Source organism: Vulpes lagopus, chromosome 7, assembly GCF_018345385.1.
Source record: "Vulpes lagopus strain Blue_001 chromosome 7, ASM1834538v1, whole genome shotgun sequence".
NCBI lineage: Eukaryota > Metazoa > Chordata > Mammalia > Carnivora > Canidae > Vulpes > Vulpes lagopus.
In genome coordinates, this window is record NC_054830.1 from 70,310,693 (window position 1) to 70,327,403 (window position 16,711).

A 16,711-nucleotide genomic window follows, 5' to 3' on the forward strand; every position below is an offset into this window, starting at 1 on the left:
TATGGAAGCACTAGAGTGGCCTAAGGCTCAGGCCCTAATTGCAATAGGAAGAGATAATAATAGCTTTCCATCTGTAATATAGCATCTCCCACCATATTACTCTAATAGCTTTCTAAGATATTATAATACTTATTAGTGTTTCCTTTGCACCAGGCTCTATTCTGAGCACTTCAGATACTGTGGTTCATTTGCTCCTCCTAAGAGTCCTGTGAGTGGCACAGTATTACTATCTTTATTTTGCAGATAAGGAACAGGAGACACAGAGAAGCTTAGGGACTTGTCCAAAGTCACACGGCCAGGCCGTGGCAAAGCTGGGACTCGCACCCAGGTAGTCAGGCCCCACATCCTGAACTCATAACCACTAACCTAAACAACGCTGCACAGGATGAGATTAAACCACAAGAGTCTAGATTACATGATGGGAAGCACTCCACTCTTTGAGTTCACCGATTCTGTTATACACAGGAGCAAAGGTGCTCTGGATTATCTTTCTCTGGATTGGAACAATCTCTCTATAGTTGTTCAGTTCTAGTCTTCACAGTGCTGGAGTTTTGATTCTCTGGGTTGCTTTCAATAATATGATCTTAGGAAATACAGTTTCTAAAGGGTAGCAGGGAAATCACGATGGCTGGATGTTCTCTCTTGACTTTGACTTCACTTTCAAAAACCTGTTTTTTTTTTTTTTTTTTTAACCAAAGACAAATTTTAAAAAGGGAGGATAGTCCTCTGGAGGAAAAACATGGGTTGTTTCATGCACCGGGCCAGAGAAATCCCTTCCCACGATCTCACCCTGCCTGGGTGCCCATTTGTTCTAAGTTTGAAACTGGTTTGTCCTGACATATAGCGCTTCATGCCAAACCCCCTCCACAAACCCCAAAGCTGTCTTCTGGAAACTGGCCTCCTTTTGCGAAAACCAGACCCAATCCCTGTATGAGGCCCCGTGGGCAGGGGGCCTTCCCTGAGCTCCGAGTAGGATGGCGCAGGGAAGAGTGCGGTGAGGGATGGAGCGGGCGCAGCCGCCTCGTTTTTCGAGGCTGAGTTCTTCGCGCCACTTACTTAAAGCCTGTGTAAAAGGAGCAGTCTTTGCACTTGAAGAGCTTCTTCCCACCATGCTTGTCCCTGTAATGGCGCCTGATGCTCTGGATGTAGCCAGAGGAGAATTCACAGAATTCGCAGTGGAGAACAGCCTCGGTTTTCTGCTCGGCACCCCCGGCGGCCCCAGAAAGGGGCACGGGGCTGACGCGGCTGTTGTTCCTCGCCAGGGCAGCCGACTGATAGTGGTTCAACTGCTGCTGCACATCTGGAGGTTCTGAGTAGGAGGAGTCTGTGGACAGACGGGGAAAATGACACCGGACACAGAGAACACCAGGGAGGCCGGACACCTGAAAACCCTTGACATTACTGCCATGTAATTTTTTTTTTTTTTTTTAAAGATGACGACTACGATCCACCTTTCATCTTCATTTACATCCTACAACACAGATCTAGGGAAGGGCAGGTAGGAAGGAAGTGCCACCTCTTTTCATCTGACTTTTGAGGGCTCAGAGCATTTAAAAATAAAACTCTGAGGTTAAAGGTTTCAAAGTGAAGGAAGAAAGTAAACTGTTTTCTAAAGGAAATTGCAGCGCGGCAACGGGCTGCCACAGGATACCCGTCCCCAAAGGTGAGATGAATAAACGCACAGAAGGTACACAGGCATCTCTGGGAGAAAGTCGATGATGTAAATCTCCTCCTCTGCAGCCCAGTACTAGTCCAGCCAACCCCCCACCACCCCCCAAAAAAAGATCTTTAAGAGAAACGTTCGAGCACATGGCACTCACAATATAAAAAATGCTTTATGGCTTCACAGGCAAGTGATTTAAAATTTAAAATATAAAGATCTCATAGTGTTCTCCTGGAATGGATGTTTAAAGCTTAGTCAGCATTAAGATGGAGATTTATTCATAAATCCCATTAAAATGAAGTTCCAAACAAGTTTCCCTAAAAGGTATTTTAAAGTTTTCGATTTGGAGGAAAATGTGGGAAATGACAGGCATAAATCTCCACCCGGAGAAGCTTCCATGGCATGGGATGGAGAAATCTGATCTAGATGGGAGGTGGGGAAAAACATCTTGGGTCTCTTAAAAAAAAAAAATAGGAGAGAGTGGGAGAAAGTAAAAGAAAGGTCTTGAACCTTTTCCCAACACGCGGCTTTGAGCATTGGGGCTACGCATTCTACAACATTGTCCCCCGGAACCTACAGCTGCCTGTGAATGACACAAATGACATCTATGAATACCACGCAGATGAATTTCAGTGTAACTTTCCTTGAAAAGAAAACAAAGGGCTCCTTTTTTTTTTTTTTAAGCCTTTCAAAATGCAGGGGGGAAAGGGGATAGAAACTGTACCAGCCTCCTCCTGATGTGATGGACACTTAATTTTCCAAAGCACGATTCCCCGAGGCAGGACATGGAGGGATTCGGTAAAACCCGTATTTGCTGAAACCAGTCCCATCCATCCCGTTGGCCTCTTCGAGAAGAAAAACAAAAACAGAGCAGCCTCCCTCATCTGTGGGGCCACCTCCTGTCTTCAAAATACTAAAATACCTTCCCTTCTTGTTCTCCCCCGCCCCCTCCTCCATTCGTATTCCTCAAGATTGAGGAAAAACCCCTTTGGAAATTGTAAACAAACCTGCCACACACACAAAAATAAAACAAAAGGAAACTTGAACAATACCTCCGAGCCTCCATGGGTTCATTACCAGGTGTAAACTGAAGACAAAGGAAGAAAGGAATGACACCACCGAATTCATTTTGCTCAAGTCTTTTATCTCTGCCTTCTTTATTCCTCAACCCTAGCTGATGAACCCACTCAGGATCACAATAAAGCAATTGTCAACTTCTCATTCTTCCTTTCAATAGCAGGTTTGTTTACCACCGCACGGATTGTTCAAGATGTTTTCTATTTAAGCTCTCAAGACTACTTTCTGCTTAAAACATGCGCACAATGTAGCACAAAACACACTCCGCCTCTCTTGTTAACACAGGCTGGGGCTGCGGGTCGGGCCTGGCCCCACCAGCGCCCCGCCAAGGCCCCCGCCAGCACCCCGCCTTCTGGTCTGCAATCTGCGCTGCAGGATCGAAATTCCGTGCCCAGCAAGGCCAAAGCCAGGTCCCGCTGCCTGTGGGCAGGCCACCACCCGCAAGGCTACCCAGAGACCACATCGGATGTCCCAAGGAATGGTCCATCTCTCAAAAAGCAGCCAGCAGCTCCCTCCGGGACACAGCACCCAACTCAGGGAGTCCTGCAGGTTAGCACGGAGGCTGGGAGTCGCCTCAGTCACAGACCCCGACTTTCCAGCGGAATGGTCGAGAAATCAGTTGCTCCTACTCAGATCACAAGCCAGGTAAATTCATCTTCCCCTACCTCTCGCCCACCCCAGCTTCACACGTGCACTAATGTCTCCGGGAGCCTGCCTCCCAGGGAAGGGAGTCTCCTTCGATTTCACACATTTTTCTTGTCTCTAGGGTCTACTTGCATTTTATTCCATCCATCCCAAAAATCGAATTCTAAATTTTAACTTCGGTATATATATGTGACATGAAACTTGAAGAAACAGAAATGCAAGAAGTCGTGGGGAAAGCATTCCAAGAAAGGGAGGCTCATCGCCCTTCCTTCTTAAATGGCAGTGCAAGAGGAACAGCCGTCTGGACCGTGTTATGAATTCCTGTTTTCCTGGTTAAAATCGGATGGACAGGGTTTATTTAGCAAAATAGGCAAATCCCACTGCTGAGGGTACCTCGGTAATAACGCCCAGGTTACAACTTTTTGGGTCTTCTTAGAGCTTTACTTTCCTGTCGGGTGCCAAGACACACCATGTCTCTCATTCTCTCTCACTTGGGAGTTTGTGAATAATGTACAATTTTAGCACTTTGGGCACTCAAGTGACAAAGACGTGAGCGTGTATGATTCCACCGATCTTAAAAAAAGCCCACTTGCTAAGCTACATCAAATTCCAGCTTGTTCACGAGGCACAGCCTGAAGACGGTCGTCTTGTGCCCAGGTTAGAATGGCAAACCGATTGTTAGTAGTGAAGGATACGTCATGGAGGTTAAAAATCATCATTACGACTACTCCCTTCATTCCGAGCTCACAGAAAGTAAAAAACTCTGTGCTTCAGACAGCCGGGCTTGCAGTCCCTGAGAAATACAGCAATGGAAGCACAGAAGTGTGAATCCAGTGGGAGACTGAGCCCGAGGTGGTCACTCAGGTTACAGCTTTATCACCTGGATGGCCAGTAATGCTTACACTACAGAACCAACAGCAGAGACCAGGCTGGTCCCTGCATTCCTAACTCAACCCTGAGACACACCTGCTGGCTAGGAGTTTAATTCTCTGACCCGGGACTTTATTTACGTGCAAAGTTTTGGAAATTATGTTATCATGTATAGCTAGAGTAGTAAAATAAATCTAAGTCACATGTAGCTGTCCATTTTGTAACTGTCTTTATAAATAATTTTCTTTTGTAAAATCTGGATCAAACCAGAATTCTAGCACAAACGGTCATGGTGCCTACAGATGTGGGTTTGGAATTTACTGAACAGCCAGCAATTAATTCTCATAGCTACGGTGTGCACTGTAGGTTCTCATCCCAATTTTCCCCATGATGTGGTTGAGGCAGTTGGTTATACGGCGAGTAACAGGCAGGGGTTGGATTTGAACAAAGGCTCATCTGACTCTAAAATTGGAGTCTTGCCCATCAAGTATCTATACCCAATGGTGGTGACCTTGGGTCCCATGATGCAAATCAGACGAAGGAGAAAGAACATTTGAGTGTTCCATGCTCCTGGAGAAATGGAAGATTTCTTCTTGCTATATTCCATCTCCCAGAATGCCAGCCAAATCCAGGGGACCATCAGTGTGAGGGTTTTCGCTTTCTTTTTTCTCTAAAAATCAGCCAGCCCAGAAACAATCACAAGAAATTCGATTCTATAAAGGCGAATGATAAACAAGTAAACTCTGAGAGTAAATAAGCATAACAGGATGAAGTTCTTGAATATTCTTAGGCTACAAACATTGAGGTAATACCCTCTTAGTGCCAGGCTATGTGCTGGCTGTAGGGATTCAAAGTCCAAGAAGACACGAGGGGTCCCTCCTCAGGGCTGGGGCCTGATAGGGGGGCAGGCCGCACTGTTGGGACAACACCAGCCTTCTCCACGTCTAGCAAACTTACTCCATTGATTGAAGAAGGAATAAAAGAGGCAAGGAGAACAAATGGACAGTAACAGGAGAATTTAACTCTTGCAAGATTAAGGAAGACACAAGAAGAGTAGGAATCAATTGGGCAGTAAATTGTGGGCGCTGTGGAGGACAGCCCCCTTATGCACTGAGTGATCCAAAAAGGAAGCTGTACGGGAAGATCAATTCTCAATTTTCTACAGGTCCACAGAGAGGATACGAGTGAAGGTTCAAAAGTGGCAGAAGTATCTTGGTGTCAGCAACCACACTTAATTCTATTTGAACTAGATTTTCATGCAGACTTTGGAAGGCAGCCTCTTTGGTCAGCATGAACCAAGTAAGTACCAGGAGAAAAATAAAAGACAAAGGATCTTAGGCAAGCAAATTTTAGGGGTGTCCAGAGGCAGGGGGCAAACGCTTCCATTATATCCATTTGTTCAGCAAATATATACCAAGCATCTAAGTCAACAGGAGACTCAGTTTTGGGGCATAGGACCGGGTTCCTGCCCTCAAGCAGCTCACCGTCTCAGATGGACATGTAAATAACTGATTGTAATAAATGCAGAAAAATAAACCTCCTCATAGAGGCATCCACCAAGAGCCAGTGGAGAAGAAGCAACATCAAAACTGTCAAGAGAAACTTGAGTGCCCATTAATAATGAGTATTAGTCAGTGCATTCATTAATGAAGTCAACACTTGACATGAAGATGCTGGAATGTTCAATTCACCACACTTCTACCTTAAGTCAGAAATAGAAAATGAAATAACTACATTCTTAACACAATGAGAAAAAGTCACGTAATCCTGACAGGGAAAAGGAGTGAAGATCAGAGGATGAGTCTGAACGGAAAAATATGTACACCCGAGAGTGGGGTAGATTGCATAAGGGAGAATTTTAAATCTCCTAAAATAGCATAGAAAGTTCAAAATAATGCATGGATCGTAATTTTCTTTAGAAAAGCAGGCGACTTAACAACTCAAGTTTGGTAGTGTAAGGAACCAGAAATAGAATATTACCTGTGGATAATTTAACCACAACTATTGTAAATATCCAAAGTATGGGCGGGGGGTGGAGGTGGGACCCACAAAATGCTGGAAACACAGCCCACTATTTCCAGTCAAGAAATCATAGAAAATTGGAGAAGGGCACGTTAACAATATCAAGGGAGCTGTTAAAGATGTACTTTAGTTAATAGCTGGGAAACCCTGGGAATGCCATACAACTCCTATCACACAGCTCCTAATAAACTTGGGGAAAAGACAAAAATAGTCTAGGTGTTTGCACACATGTGCTAGTGACCCAGGTATCTGTGGGGACGAGAGAACCCTGCTGCCATGAGAAGCCCAGTGAGTTCTGAGATGCTTGAGTTTTCATGTAACGCTGAAAAAAATGTCAGACTCCTTAAACCCAATGCTGTGAAGACGGACCTCCTCTTTGCCCAAACTTCTCCTTGTGCCCTTTTTGTTCCTTTGCCCATGTGTCTGAACGTTAGTTAATGGCTCACCATTTCGTTCCAGTTTCAGCTGTGAGATTCTTCCTCCAAACGGTCCTTGGCAGCAGCTCTTCAGCCAAGTACCCCGCCCTAGAGACATAGGTCACACTCAGCTCCAATTGTTCCCCTCTCTAGGCCTTCCTTCCCATTGTTCATTCAGGCCCTCATATCCTGCATGGGCAGCTCGAACAGCCTCCTATCTGGTCTTCCTTCCTCAGATATCTGCTCTAGTCTAACCGACATGCCCATCAAAGACCTACAGGCAACATGTATCACTTACGTGGTTATGGTAGATTAGCCCCAACCCCTCCCCCACCCTGCCCCCCTGTGCCCAAAGGTGAAGTCCTGATTCCTTAGTGCAGTATGCAGAGCTCTTTAGTCTGGCCCCAGAGCACGTGTTCAGCCTCATTTCTAGCTAGTTCCCCATTCCTTGTACATTCTACTTATTTAATTCATCACTGGGAGTTCTTGACTGGGGCTACCAGTGCCCTTCCTCCTCTTCTTGTCCAGCAAATACCTACCCGTCCTTCAAAGCTCAGCTGAAATGCCATCTACATGGTGATGATTTTTCCCAACAATCCAGATAGGACTCTGCTCTCCTCTGTGCTTCGTCAGCACAGACACATCAGGATTCTCGCCCTGATCTCATTACACCTCACATTACACTTCTATGTTCCCCTAAGCAACCTCCACCATCACATTTGGCCAGATCAATGCCGCTGACCTGAAAACATCCTGACCAAAGAAGACCGATGGCAACAGTGTCTGGACTGGTGCTGTGGGTCACCCTCCAGCGGGCCCATCCATTTCTGCTTCCAACAGTTGAGTTAATGCTAACAAGAATCCATTTTATTTGCTCCTAGACTTCTTTGGCCTGTGGTACTTGTTACTGAGCTTGTTCAATGTAATTAATATTACCTCAAAGGATGAAATGTGGGCATAAAGTGTCATTTCTATGAAAGCTACATTGACTGCTTTGGAAAGACTTGATAAAGTCAAGTTGCTAAAAAAAATTTTCTGTCAAATTATGTTTTGGCAAGACCAACTATAAAAGATTGAGAACATAAAAATCTAGAAGGACTCTCCTCTAAGACTGTTCCACAAATGTCTAAATTACCACTCCACTTAAAAAGAAACCAAATCTGAAAGGAGCACGTGATTCAATGGAGGTGCCTGTGGTTTATGCAAGAGACGAAATGCGGAACTTCAATCGAAGGACTTCCAATACACACGCTTGACCCTACATCATGATGCTGGAGAGTGAATCTATTTTGTAGGTGAAAATAAAATGCTTAAGGAATTTGAAAAAGGATTCCCTGCATTTAGAGACTTTCAAATATAACTGAGAATGTGGGTATTGATTACACCAAATGGAGTTTCTACTGCATCGGTCTACAGATTTGTTCCCAATTTTCTGTTAATTCAGAAAATATTTATTGAGAGGCTTCTGTGTGCCAGGCACCTCTAAGAACTTGGGATACATCAGTGAAAACAACAACAACAACAAGGATCCTTGTGGAGCTTACATTTTAGACTGGCAGAAGTAGTAGCTTGCAAGCTTTTACAGCCACAGAGACTCACGGTCCTTTCATCAAGTAAAGTACTTATGAAAATGTTGCTGGATTGAGTTTGTGGACTACTTTCTTAAATCTAGGCCAGCCTGCCTGTCCATCCATCCATCCATCCATCCATCCATCCATCCATCATTTATCATTTTAAGTTAAGTAAACAATATGCTGTCAAGATGATTCACAGACTCAAAAGCTTTAAGAATTTTTCTTAGGTTCTACCTGAATCCCTTTGAAACTCAATATAACTCCCTTTGTTTATCAAGATACCTGTTTACTTCATGCTATTAACACAGAGCAGAACTTGGCATTCAGAAGAATACCACCAACTACAAATCATCAATGCAACTTTCCAAGCATTTCCTTTGAAGAGTCTTGAAAATGTTCTCTATCTATGGGCCATTCCAAAAGAAAATCATATTAGAAACTAAGCTATGGAACATGAGCCATTTCAACTCCTTCTGGATAGTGTCTAAAGGGGAACATAAATCTCTAGAGGCAGCCACACTCTTTTATTTCCTTCTTTTGATTATGCCTTGAAAATCTCCAGGCCAAGGACTCCGGCACCTCCTCGTCTTCCATCATCAGTGGAGCTCTCTGGCCTGGATGCACAAGATTATGCTACAATGGCCAGGGGGACAATGGGCGCTGGATGACTATATATAGGAATTCTGGGCTTGGTTGTCATGGAGGCAAATGGAAAAACAAACGCCTAATCCTGAAAATAAGGTTGAGGCCAAACTTGAAGGAAACACACTTTGAAAACTTCCTGTCATTCTGATGAGTAAAAACAAAACCTTGAAATATGATCAGGGAATAGATGAGAAAAAAACAAAACAAAAAATTAGTCTTCAAAATGACAAAAACACAGAAAAAAAAAGGGCCATCTTCTCTTTTTGAGATTTAGTGTCCCATCATACTTAAGTTCATTGAAAGCAAGGCCTTATTTTACACGAAGCTTCATGTTCTTGCTCTATTGGGGGATCTAGGCAAGTCTGACCTAAGCCTGCTAAGACTTGCAGTTTGCCAGGCCCTATATTTGGGCCACAAAACCATTTGTCTCTTTGTGGTTTATTTTGCAAATGGCATCACCATCCACCCAGTCAACAAAATTAGAACAAATCTTTGATTCATCTCTCTCTTTCATTCAATGTGTTCAATGAGTGGAAAGCCCCGTTGGTTCATCCCCCCTGAACAGCACTTACTCTGTGATCCACTTGCTACTCCATGGCCATGGCTTTTATTCAGGCCCTGTGGTTGCGCGCATTAACTCCCACTGCAAGATGTTCCTGACGAGCGTTCTATTTTCAAGTTTCTTCTCCTCCTAAAATTCCTTTCTTTTCTAAAAGCAAACATGACCATCACCACATCTTACAGGAAAAAGTCCAAACTCTGCATGTGGTGCTCCCACCCTCCTGCACCTGTCCAGACCTACCGCACCCCACATCCACATTGCTCACTGCCGGCCACACGGAAGGCTCCTAACGCTCACTGTGTGCTTTTCTTTCACCGCGTCATGCAGTCTTGCAATGCCTTTCATCTTAGGTTTCAGCGTTCTCCAACTTCTACCATCTTTCAAAACTCAACTCAGTTTAAATCTGCCATTACTGTAAAGATCTTCCTTGATCTTTCTAGATATAATTATTAAAATTCCTACTAGTGTTCAAGATGGGGCACTGCAGTCATTTTACCTCTGCCAAACTAGGATCTCCCTGAAACAGGCTATCCAAGCATGCGTGGATATAACTTTTTAAAAGTTCGTATCCCCCAGAACTTAGGTCATGGTCTGGCCCAAAGCAGGTGCTCAATAAACATGTTACTAAGATCCAAAAAGAGTTCAAACTGAAAAGAGTGCCCTGGAAAACTGGATTCAAAAGGAAAATCCAATTAACCAAATGGCACTCTCGCACTGGACACCAAGATTGATAGAAGCTTCCCGTTTGAAACAAGCTACTTTTACTGAGACAAGCCGAGGCCTTTTTTAATTACCTGGAGAATGGCTTCTGGAACACTTGAGAGTTTGGATGGCATGAACTTCATAACCCATGGCCACCCCAAGAAGCCAAAGGCATAATTTCTGCTTTTGACCCTACATCAGCTCTTAAGTCTAAACTTTGAAACAGATGATTATCAGGCTACCTGGCAGCCACTTTAGTTGATTCCATATGCAACTCTCTCCTCCTTTTTTAAAGCACCCAGCGACAGGCACAGACCTTTGTAAAATGTGCAGGTGTAAATGGCACCACATATATAAATGCACCGTAACTTTTCTACAGTCAACTTCTACGGCCATGAAAATGGAGCCCTCTGCAATGCATGAGAAGGGATTCATGGATTATTTGCACACATTTATTACTATATTTTCACTGTATAAACTGTTTTACCAATTTTTCTCCATCAGGAACGCACTCTCATCTGAGGTATGTAGCATTCAGACAAGGCATTTTGTATGGAGACTTGTGGTGGTTTGGCAAAGCAGAGAGGACTTCCTGCTCCCCAGCCAGTCAATGGAGAACAGGAACATAACCCCGGGCCCCCGCGTCCCCTCGTTTCAAAAACACGTTCCTTTTCTGCCATAGTCATTAGCAAACACTGTGGGCATTCCTTCTGCACTAAACGTTGTTACTCAAAGTATGTGTTCTTAAAAACCCTCCTCGGGGGGGTCCCTGGGTGGCTCAGCGGTTTAGAGCCTGCCTGTGGCCCAGGGCATGATCCTGGAATCCCTGGATTGAATCCCATGCCGGGCTCCCTGCATGGAGCCTGCTTCTCCCTATGCCTGTGGTCTCTGCCTCTCTCTCTCTAGCTGCGTGTCTCTCATGAATAAATAAATAAAATCTAAAAAAAAAAAAACCAAAAAAACAACACAACCCTCCTTGAAGCAGGCTAGAAATTTGTAGGGCAACAAACGAATGTATAGTAAAGGAGCCTTTTTCTAATGTTTTTTCGAAGGAAGCTCTAGGTGGCATCTGCCATTGTTAATTGAGAAGCTCTTACAATACCAAATGCAAAATTCACCTGTGACTCTTTTGAATTGTGTGATGAGGAAGTAACGTTTCCTGCTGTTCGTTTAGATCATATAGATGTCTTTACCACCACACTGAAAATCCAATGCAAAACTTTTGAGTACAAAAGCCTCTTTATATCAGTGACTTGGCCTCAACCATAGAGTGCTTGCTAGCAACTTCAGATGGCATTGAGAGCTCACGGGCTGTGGGCAAGGCCACAGAGCCTCCTCCTCAAGACCAGACTGGAGAGAAGATGCCTACGGACTTCAAGGACTCGGGTCACAATGGATGGCTTGCTATGAACAGTGCAGTAGGCCTGGGCAGGGAACAATTGTCGCGATTTCTTCAAAGATTAGATAATCAGGAGAAAAGAACACATCTGAGTTTAAGCATATATATTTAGATACGTGTAGAGCTCTAAGTGATGATATGGAAATCAGGTGAGAAAGGCAATGGTTTATCAAGAATAGAACAAGCAGCCACACTTCAAAGCACAGAGTTTTGCTAAAACTGTTACAGGCGGCAGGAGTCTCCTAACCAACAAACCTAGTGGGTTTCTTACCGTTTTTCCTTTTCTTTCCCATGCCGTGGAAGGAAGAAAAACCTGGCTCTGAGTTAAGCTACATTTTTAACCATCATTAAAACAGTAGGTTCCTCCTTTGGGCTAGCAGCGTTTCTGCTCACACTAAACTCGCCTGCTCATGGGGCTTGGCTCAGGTGCAGGGCGAAAGCCTCCAAGGATGAGGGACAGGTGGTGAGATCCAGGTTCACCATCTCCCGTCTCCACCAGCTCTAGGTCTAGCACCTATATCAAGGGCTTCTTAGGAGGTCTCACCGAGACCTTATGAAATGGAAAAACCAAGGGAGCAAGTGTGAAAAAAGGCAACCTCTCATTTACCTAGAGGGGCACCTAGGCCCCGTGGAGAGGCTTAGTTAAGCAGACCTCTGCTTCCTCACTTATAAAATGGAGACTGGCAAACATCATGGCGTGGGGCAACGTAGAGGAAGCCTGAGTGGGAGGTACCCAAAGGAGTGCTTTAAGGGTCTCCGTTCCACAGCAGTTAAAGTCTACATCAGGGAATTTTGCACTAAATTATCAACTGCCTTTTAGGATGTCTGGAGTGTTTTCTATCCATGGGAAAATTCAGTCTCCTTAACTGGACCGCGGGATGGAGTGGCACGGGCATCTCTACCACTGCTCTGAACAGATGTAACTAACGTTCATCCCAGCTCCAGGTACGTGGTAGGAGCTCGGCAGCTAGTTTTTGACTGACTGATTCTGGGCAAAGCCAACCGCACTGCTACTTCTGGCAACAGCCCACCAGCTTATTTGGAAGGTGGAGAGGGCTGCAGTGGGGAGGGATTGTGATCGTGGAGCTTGGATTCAGCTCAAAGGCAGGGCTTGACCTGAATAACACCACAGACGCAATGATTCGCCCCATTTTGTTGGATAACAATGCACACAGCATGGTCACAAATCAACTTGCTGCAAAAAGAGTTGTCAGAGCAAATTTCATTTCCAAACTTTAGACACTTTTCTGGCAAGCCTTCTCGGGTTGACTTCCTTTCAGATTTTTTTCAAGCTCACCTCCAGGTTTGAGTAAGGTCCTTGGGCATCCAATTTATAGGTGTGGCAATCATCCTCATTATCAACGATTGTCTCCCAAACCATCCCACCTGACACTGCAGCCCCCAGTTACCTTACCTTGTTCTCCTCTGGACAGCACTTCCTGCCATGCAATCTATTCTAGATATGGACTGCTTGATTATCTGGTTTTCCCTACTAGCTGTGAGGGATTTTGTCTCAAATTTCTCACCATGCATGTATTTTGGATTTAATTTCATGACTAATGAGGGCATCTAAGCTTGCTTGGGAACCTGTGGCTTGGCTGAGCCTGGAGCATTTGGCCAGCGCTCAGTATGAGAAACCTAAGGGCTTGTTCCAAGAAGTAGCCCTGCCATCACACGTCCTACATCTGGGCCTTTTGAGTGCCGTGGCCAGTGTGTGGCACCATGAACATCAACACTTCTAGGTTCAGTCACTCCAATAACTCATTCGAGTGCCCATAGTTTGCAAAGTAATCTGCCATGCTCTGGGGACCCAAAAATAAAATGATGACCTTTGCCTTCAAGAAGCCAATGGTCTTGGGGGAGCTGGAGACAGAGCAGAGAATGATCAGTGCTGGGTCACTAAAGAGACCTCAAAGATCTATGAGGAGCAAAAAGGAGGCTGCTCAGCCAGACAGGAAGGTTTCTGGAGGAAACACTCAAATTTTCAAGGATGAGTAGGAATTAGCCAAGTGAATGGAATAATGAGGAGGAGGAAGGGTGGCAAAGGGTGTTCTGGACAGAAGGGACTGCAAGGCCTGCGGTGCAAGATAGGATTGCAGGAGTCTGTGAACCAGGGCATTCGTGTGGCTGCAGCCCCATATGCAGCAGGGATGAGGGATGACGAATGATCCCAGACAGAAATGGGGGACCCAGAAAACAACTTTCATGCTGAGCTCAGAACTTATTCTGAAGGCAAAGTAGACAGCCCTCAGAGGGTTTTAAGCAGGAACCAGGTGAGATAGAGCCCTCACATTTTTACCTTTTCTATGTCTCTAAATTGTACCCACAACCCTTGACCAACGACCTTTGGGTTGGGGGAAGATGGCTTGCTATAAATGCTAAATGCATTTCCACTGTGAGAAAAACCAAGTAGCAGCAAGTTCCTTATTGCCGAGGGAAGATTAGCAGCAGTCTGTGACTCCATACTTTGTTTTGCTGAGTAGAAAACACCTATGTAGTATCTCTTCTGCTCTGGATTTTACTAGCAGGTTGGAAGTGTTCATCTGAAATTCAGTTCCCACTGTTTCTACTGAATGTACTAGACTTTCATCTGGAATAGATTATGGCCCTACTCTATGGGAAGGAAAGACAGAAACTCAATAGGCTACCTTTTCTGCTCCCTACTGACCATTCATGTGCCAAATACTAACAAGAAAGCACAGGGAACCAAGTGGTATGTCCACATGCTGGCAAATATGAGAAATGCGTTGGTCCAACCAAAATCCTGTGGTCTGTGTTCCAAATACAGGGCCTCAGCAACATCCAAAATATTTCTAGATCGGTATTTTACTCAATTTTAGTAGCCATGTGTCAAGCCAAGGACTTGATACATATTTTCTTACATTCATTTAGATGTTATACAAAATATTATTTTGTTAAGTGATCCAATATTCTTCTGGATTTGTTAGCTTTATACAAATGGTCTGTTTATCCACAACAAATAGAACTATGATATGTTGATATGTTGGGTATTTGATGGATACAAAGATCATCATAGCTCTTATTTCAAGAGTTCTCGGGCTGTTAGGGGAGATTACTACAGTGCACACTGCAAATGAGTGAGCCCCCAAAGAAAAGAGCAAATGCCCGAGGGCATTTCTATCCATTCCTTGTTAGCATAATGGCTGGAAGACAACTGGGTTCTGCAGTGAGAAGAAAATTTAAATCTAGATTTATAGCTTTCAACATTGTAGGACACAACCAACTTTCATTTTACATTGATAGGACATCTGTAGGAAGAAAGTGACCCTGTGCCAGATGTTTAGAACATAAAGATGAGCAGGACAAAACTCCTGTCCTGAATGAGCTCCTTTTCTGGCATTATGACAGAGTCGGCAGGATGGACTACAAGTCCCCAGGAGAGGGAGGCCATGGCACCAGACGATTTCAGAGAAGGGAGAGCTGACACATCATGGACATCAGGAGAAGCATCATGAAGGTGGAGGAATCTGCACATGGCTCTAAAGGTCTAGTAGGTTGTGAACGTGTGGAAACAGAGGCAGGAGGGGCAGCTAGGAGTGGGTGTGGAGAATGTCGAGCGTGGGAATGTTCTTTAACTGTAGGGGCACCTGGGTGGCTCAGCGGTTGAGTGTCTGCCTTTGGCTCAGGTTGTAAGCTTGGGGTCCTGGGATCGAGTCCCATATCAGGCTCCCATTGGGAGCCTGCTTCTCCTCTGCCTGTGTCTCTCATGAATAAATAAGTAAAATCTAAAAAAAAAACAAAAACAAAAAAACCAAAACCAAAACAAAACATAAACAGGCTACGTAGAGCTGTTAATGATTTGGAAGTAGGAGAATAATGTGACTCAACTATGTATGGAGTGGGTGAAGGGAGGAGTCTGCAGGTGGAGGGGATATGGGGATGGCTTCAGTAAGAGACGGTATAGGAAGGAAGGGTGGGTATGAGAGGATGTCGGGAGACAGAGGACAATAGGACTTTGTGGGCAGCTGAGCGGCTGATGGATCGTGGGCCAAGACCTGAAACACAGATGAGTCCAGCTGGCTACCATGAGCGCTGGGAGAGGGACAAGTCTGGGAAGAAGGCAAGGAGTTCCCTTCCAGAACCTTGGAGGTGAAGGTTGTGAGAAAACCCCAGGTAGAGAAGGCGAGAAACAGATGGAAAAGAAAGTCTGCAGCCAAACCTGACAGGTTAGGCTGGAGGTTGAGATTTTGGCAGCATCATTTAAACAGTGAGTTGATTCCACATGTCTGTGAAGGGGGGGGGGGGCTCCAAGGACCAGACCAAGAGGAGGGAAGACTGGCCCACAGTCTGTGTGTTGGCAGCTGGAGGAAGAGCAGTTGAAAACAGAGTAAAGACAAGGTACTACCAGCGAGGCCAGAGGAGAGCCCAAAAGAGACAGCAGGTCCCAAACCACAGGAGAATTCTCCTGGGAGGAAAGTCAGCAGTTTTAAATGCCACGGACAAAAAAAGAAGGATGAGGCAGGAGCAGAGGCCATGGACTCAGTTGTCTGGAGTCCTCATCAACCCTTGGGCAAGCCATTTCATTACTGTGCTAGGGGCCAGAGTGACACTGCCAGGGATGCCAGACAGGGCAAGGGGGGAAGAGGAGGCGGCAGGTACGAACAGGGAGGGACTCCCCAAGGAAATGTCACTGAGGTAGCTGATAGGTCCCTTCATGAGAGTGGTTTCAATGAAGGGCTGAAGGCAGAACAGGGATCCCAGCAATTTAAGAAAAGAATTAAGTGGTGAGTAAGTGTAAGTTGGGAATACTGGTTCTTTCAAGAGGTTTGGAGGCTAAGACGGCGACTACAGAATCAAACCACAGAAAATCATATCCAAGAGTGGTTTTAATATTTAAAACACAGACAGCCCTTTCCCAAAGGGGCTCAGAGAGCTCCTCTTTTTTGGACTTCCCATGGGAAAAATAATACATCCAAGAACTGAGGTTTAGGGAAACAGTGTCACACAGGAGATGGGCCTGTGGATTAGGACATGCACCTTAATCCCAATCTGCCAGGTAGTGACCAAGTGACTTCTTAAGCCTTTCTACCTCCTTCTGCAAATAGGAGGAAGCTAGTTATGGAAGGTTCCTGTCTCATGGGATTGTTGTGTGGACTAAATGGAATGAGATGACGT

At 45.0% G+C, this 16,711-nt stretch overlaps 1 protein-coding gene across 18 annotated transcripts in view; it reads right to left on the minus strand.

Moving 5' to 3' along the window:
- The window catches only part of ZNF462 (zinc finger protein 462), a 188,650-nt gene that overhangs the window by 34,159 nt on the left and 137,780 nt on the right, over positions 1–16,711 (minus strand). For 13 of the 18 annotated variants that reach the window (XR_005989021.1, XR_005989022.1, XM_041763294.1 and 10 more), the window contains 2 exons: positions 6,724–6,801; positions 1,057–1,324 (listed from right to left, as the gene is read on the minus strand). Coding sequence is in view for 15 of the 18 variants with exons in the window: in XM_041763294.1 (XP_041619228.1) it covers positions 1,057–1,324; positions 6,724–6,801 (346 nt within the window). In the remaining 3 variants the exon portion in view is untranslated. The other 5 variants (XM_041763304.1, XM_041763301.1, XM_041763299.1 and 2 more) reach the window with 3 other exon arrangements.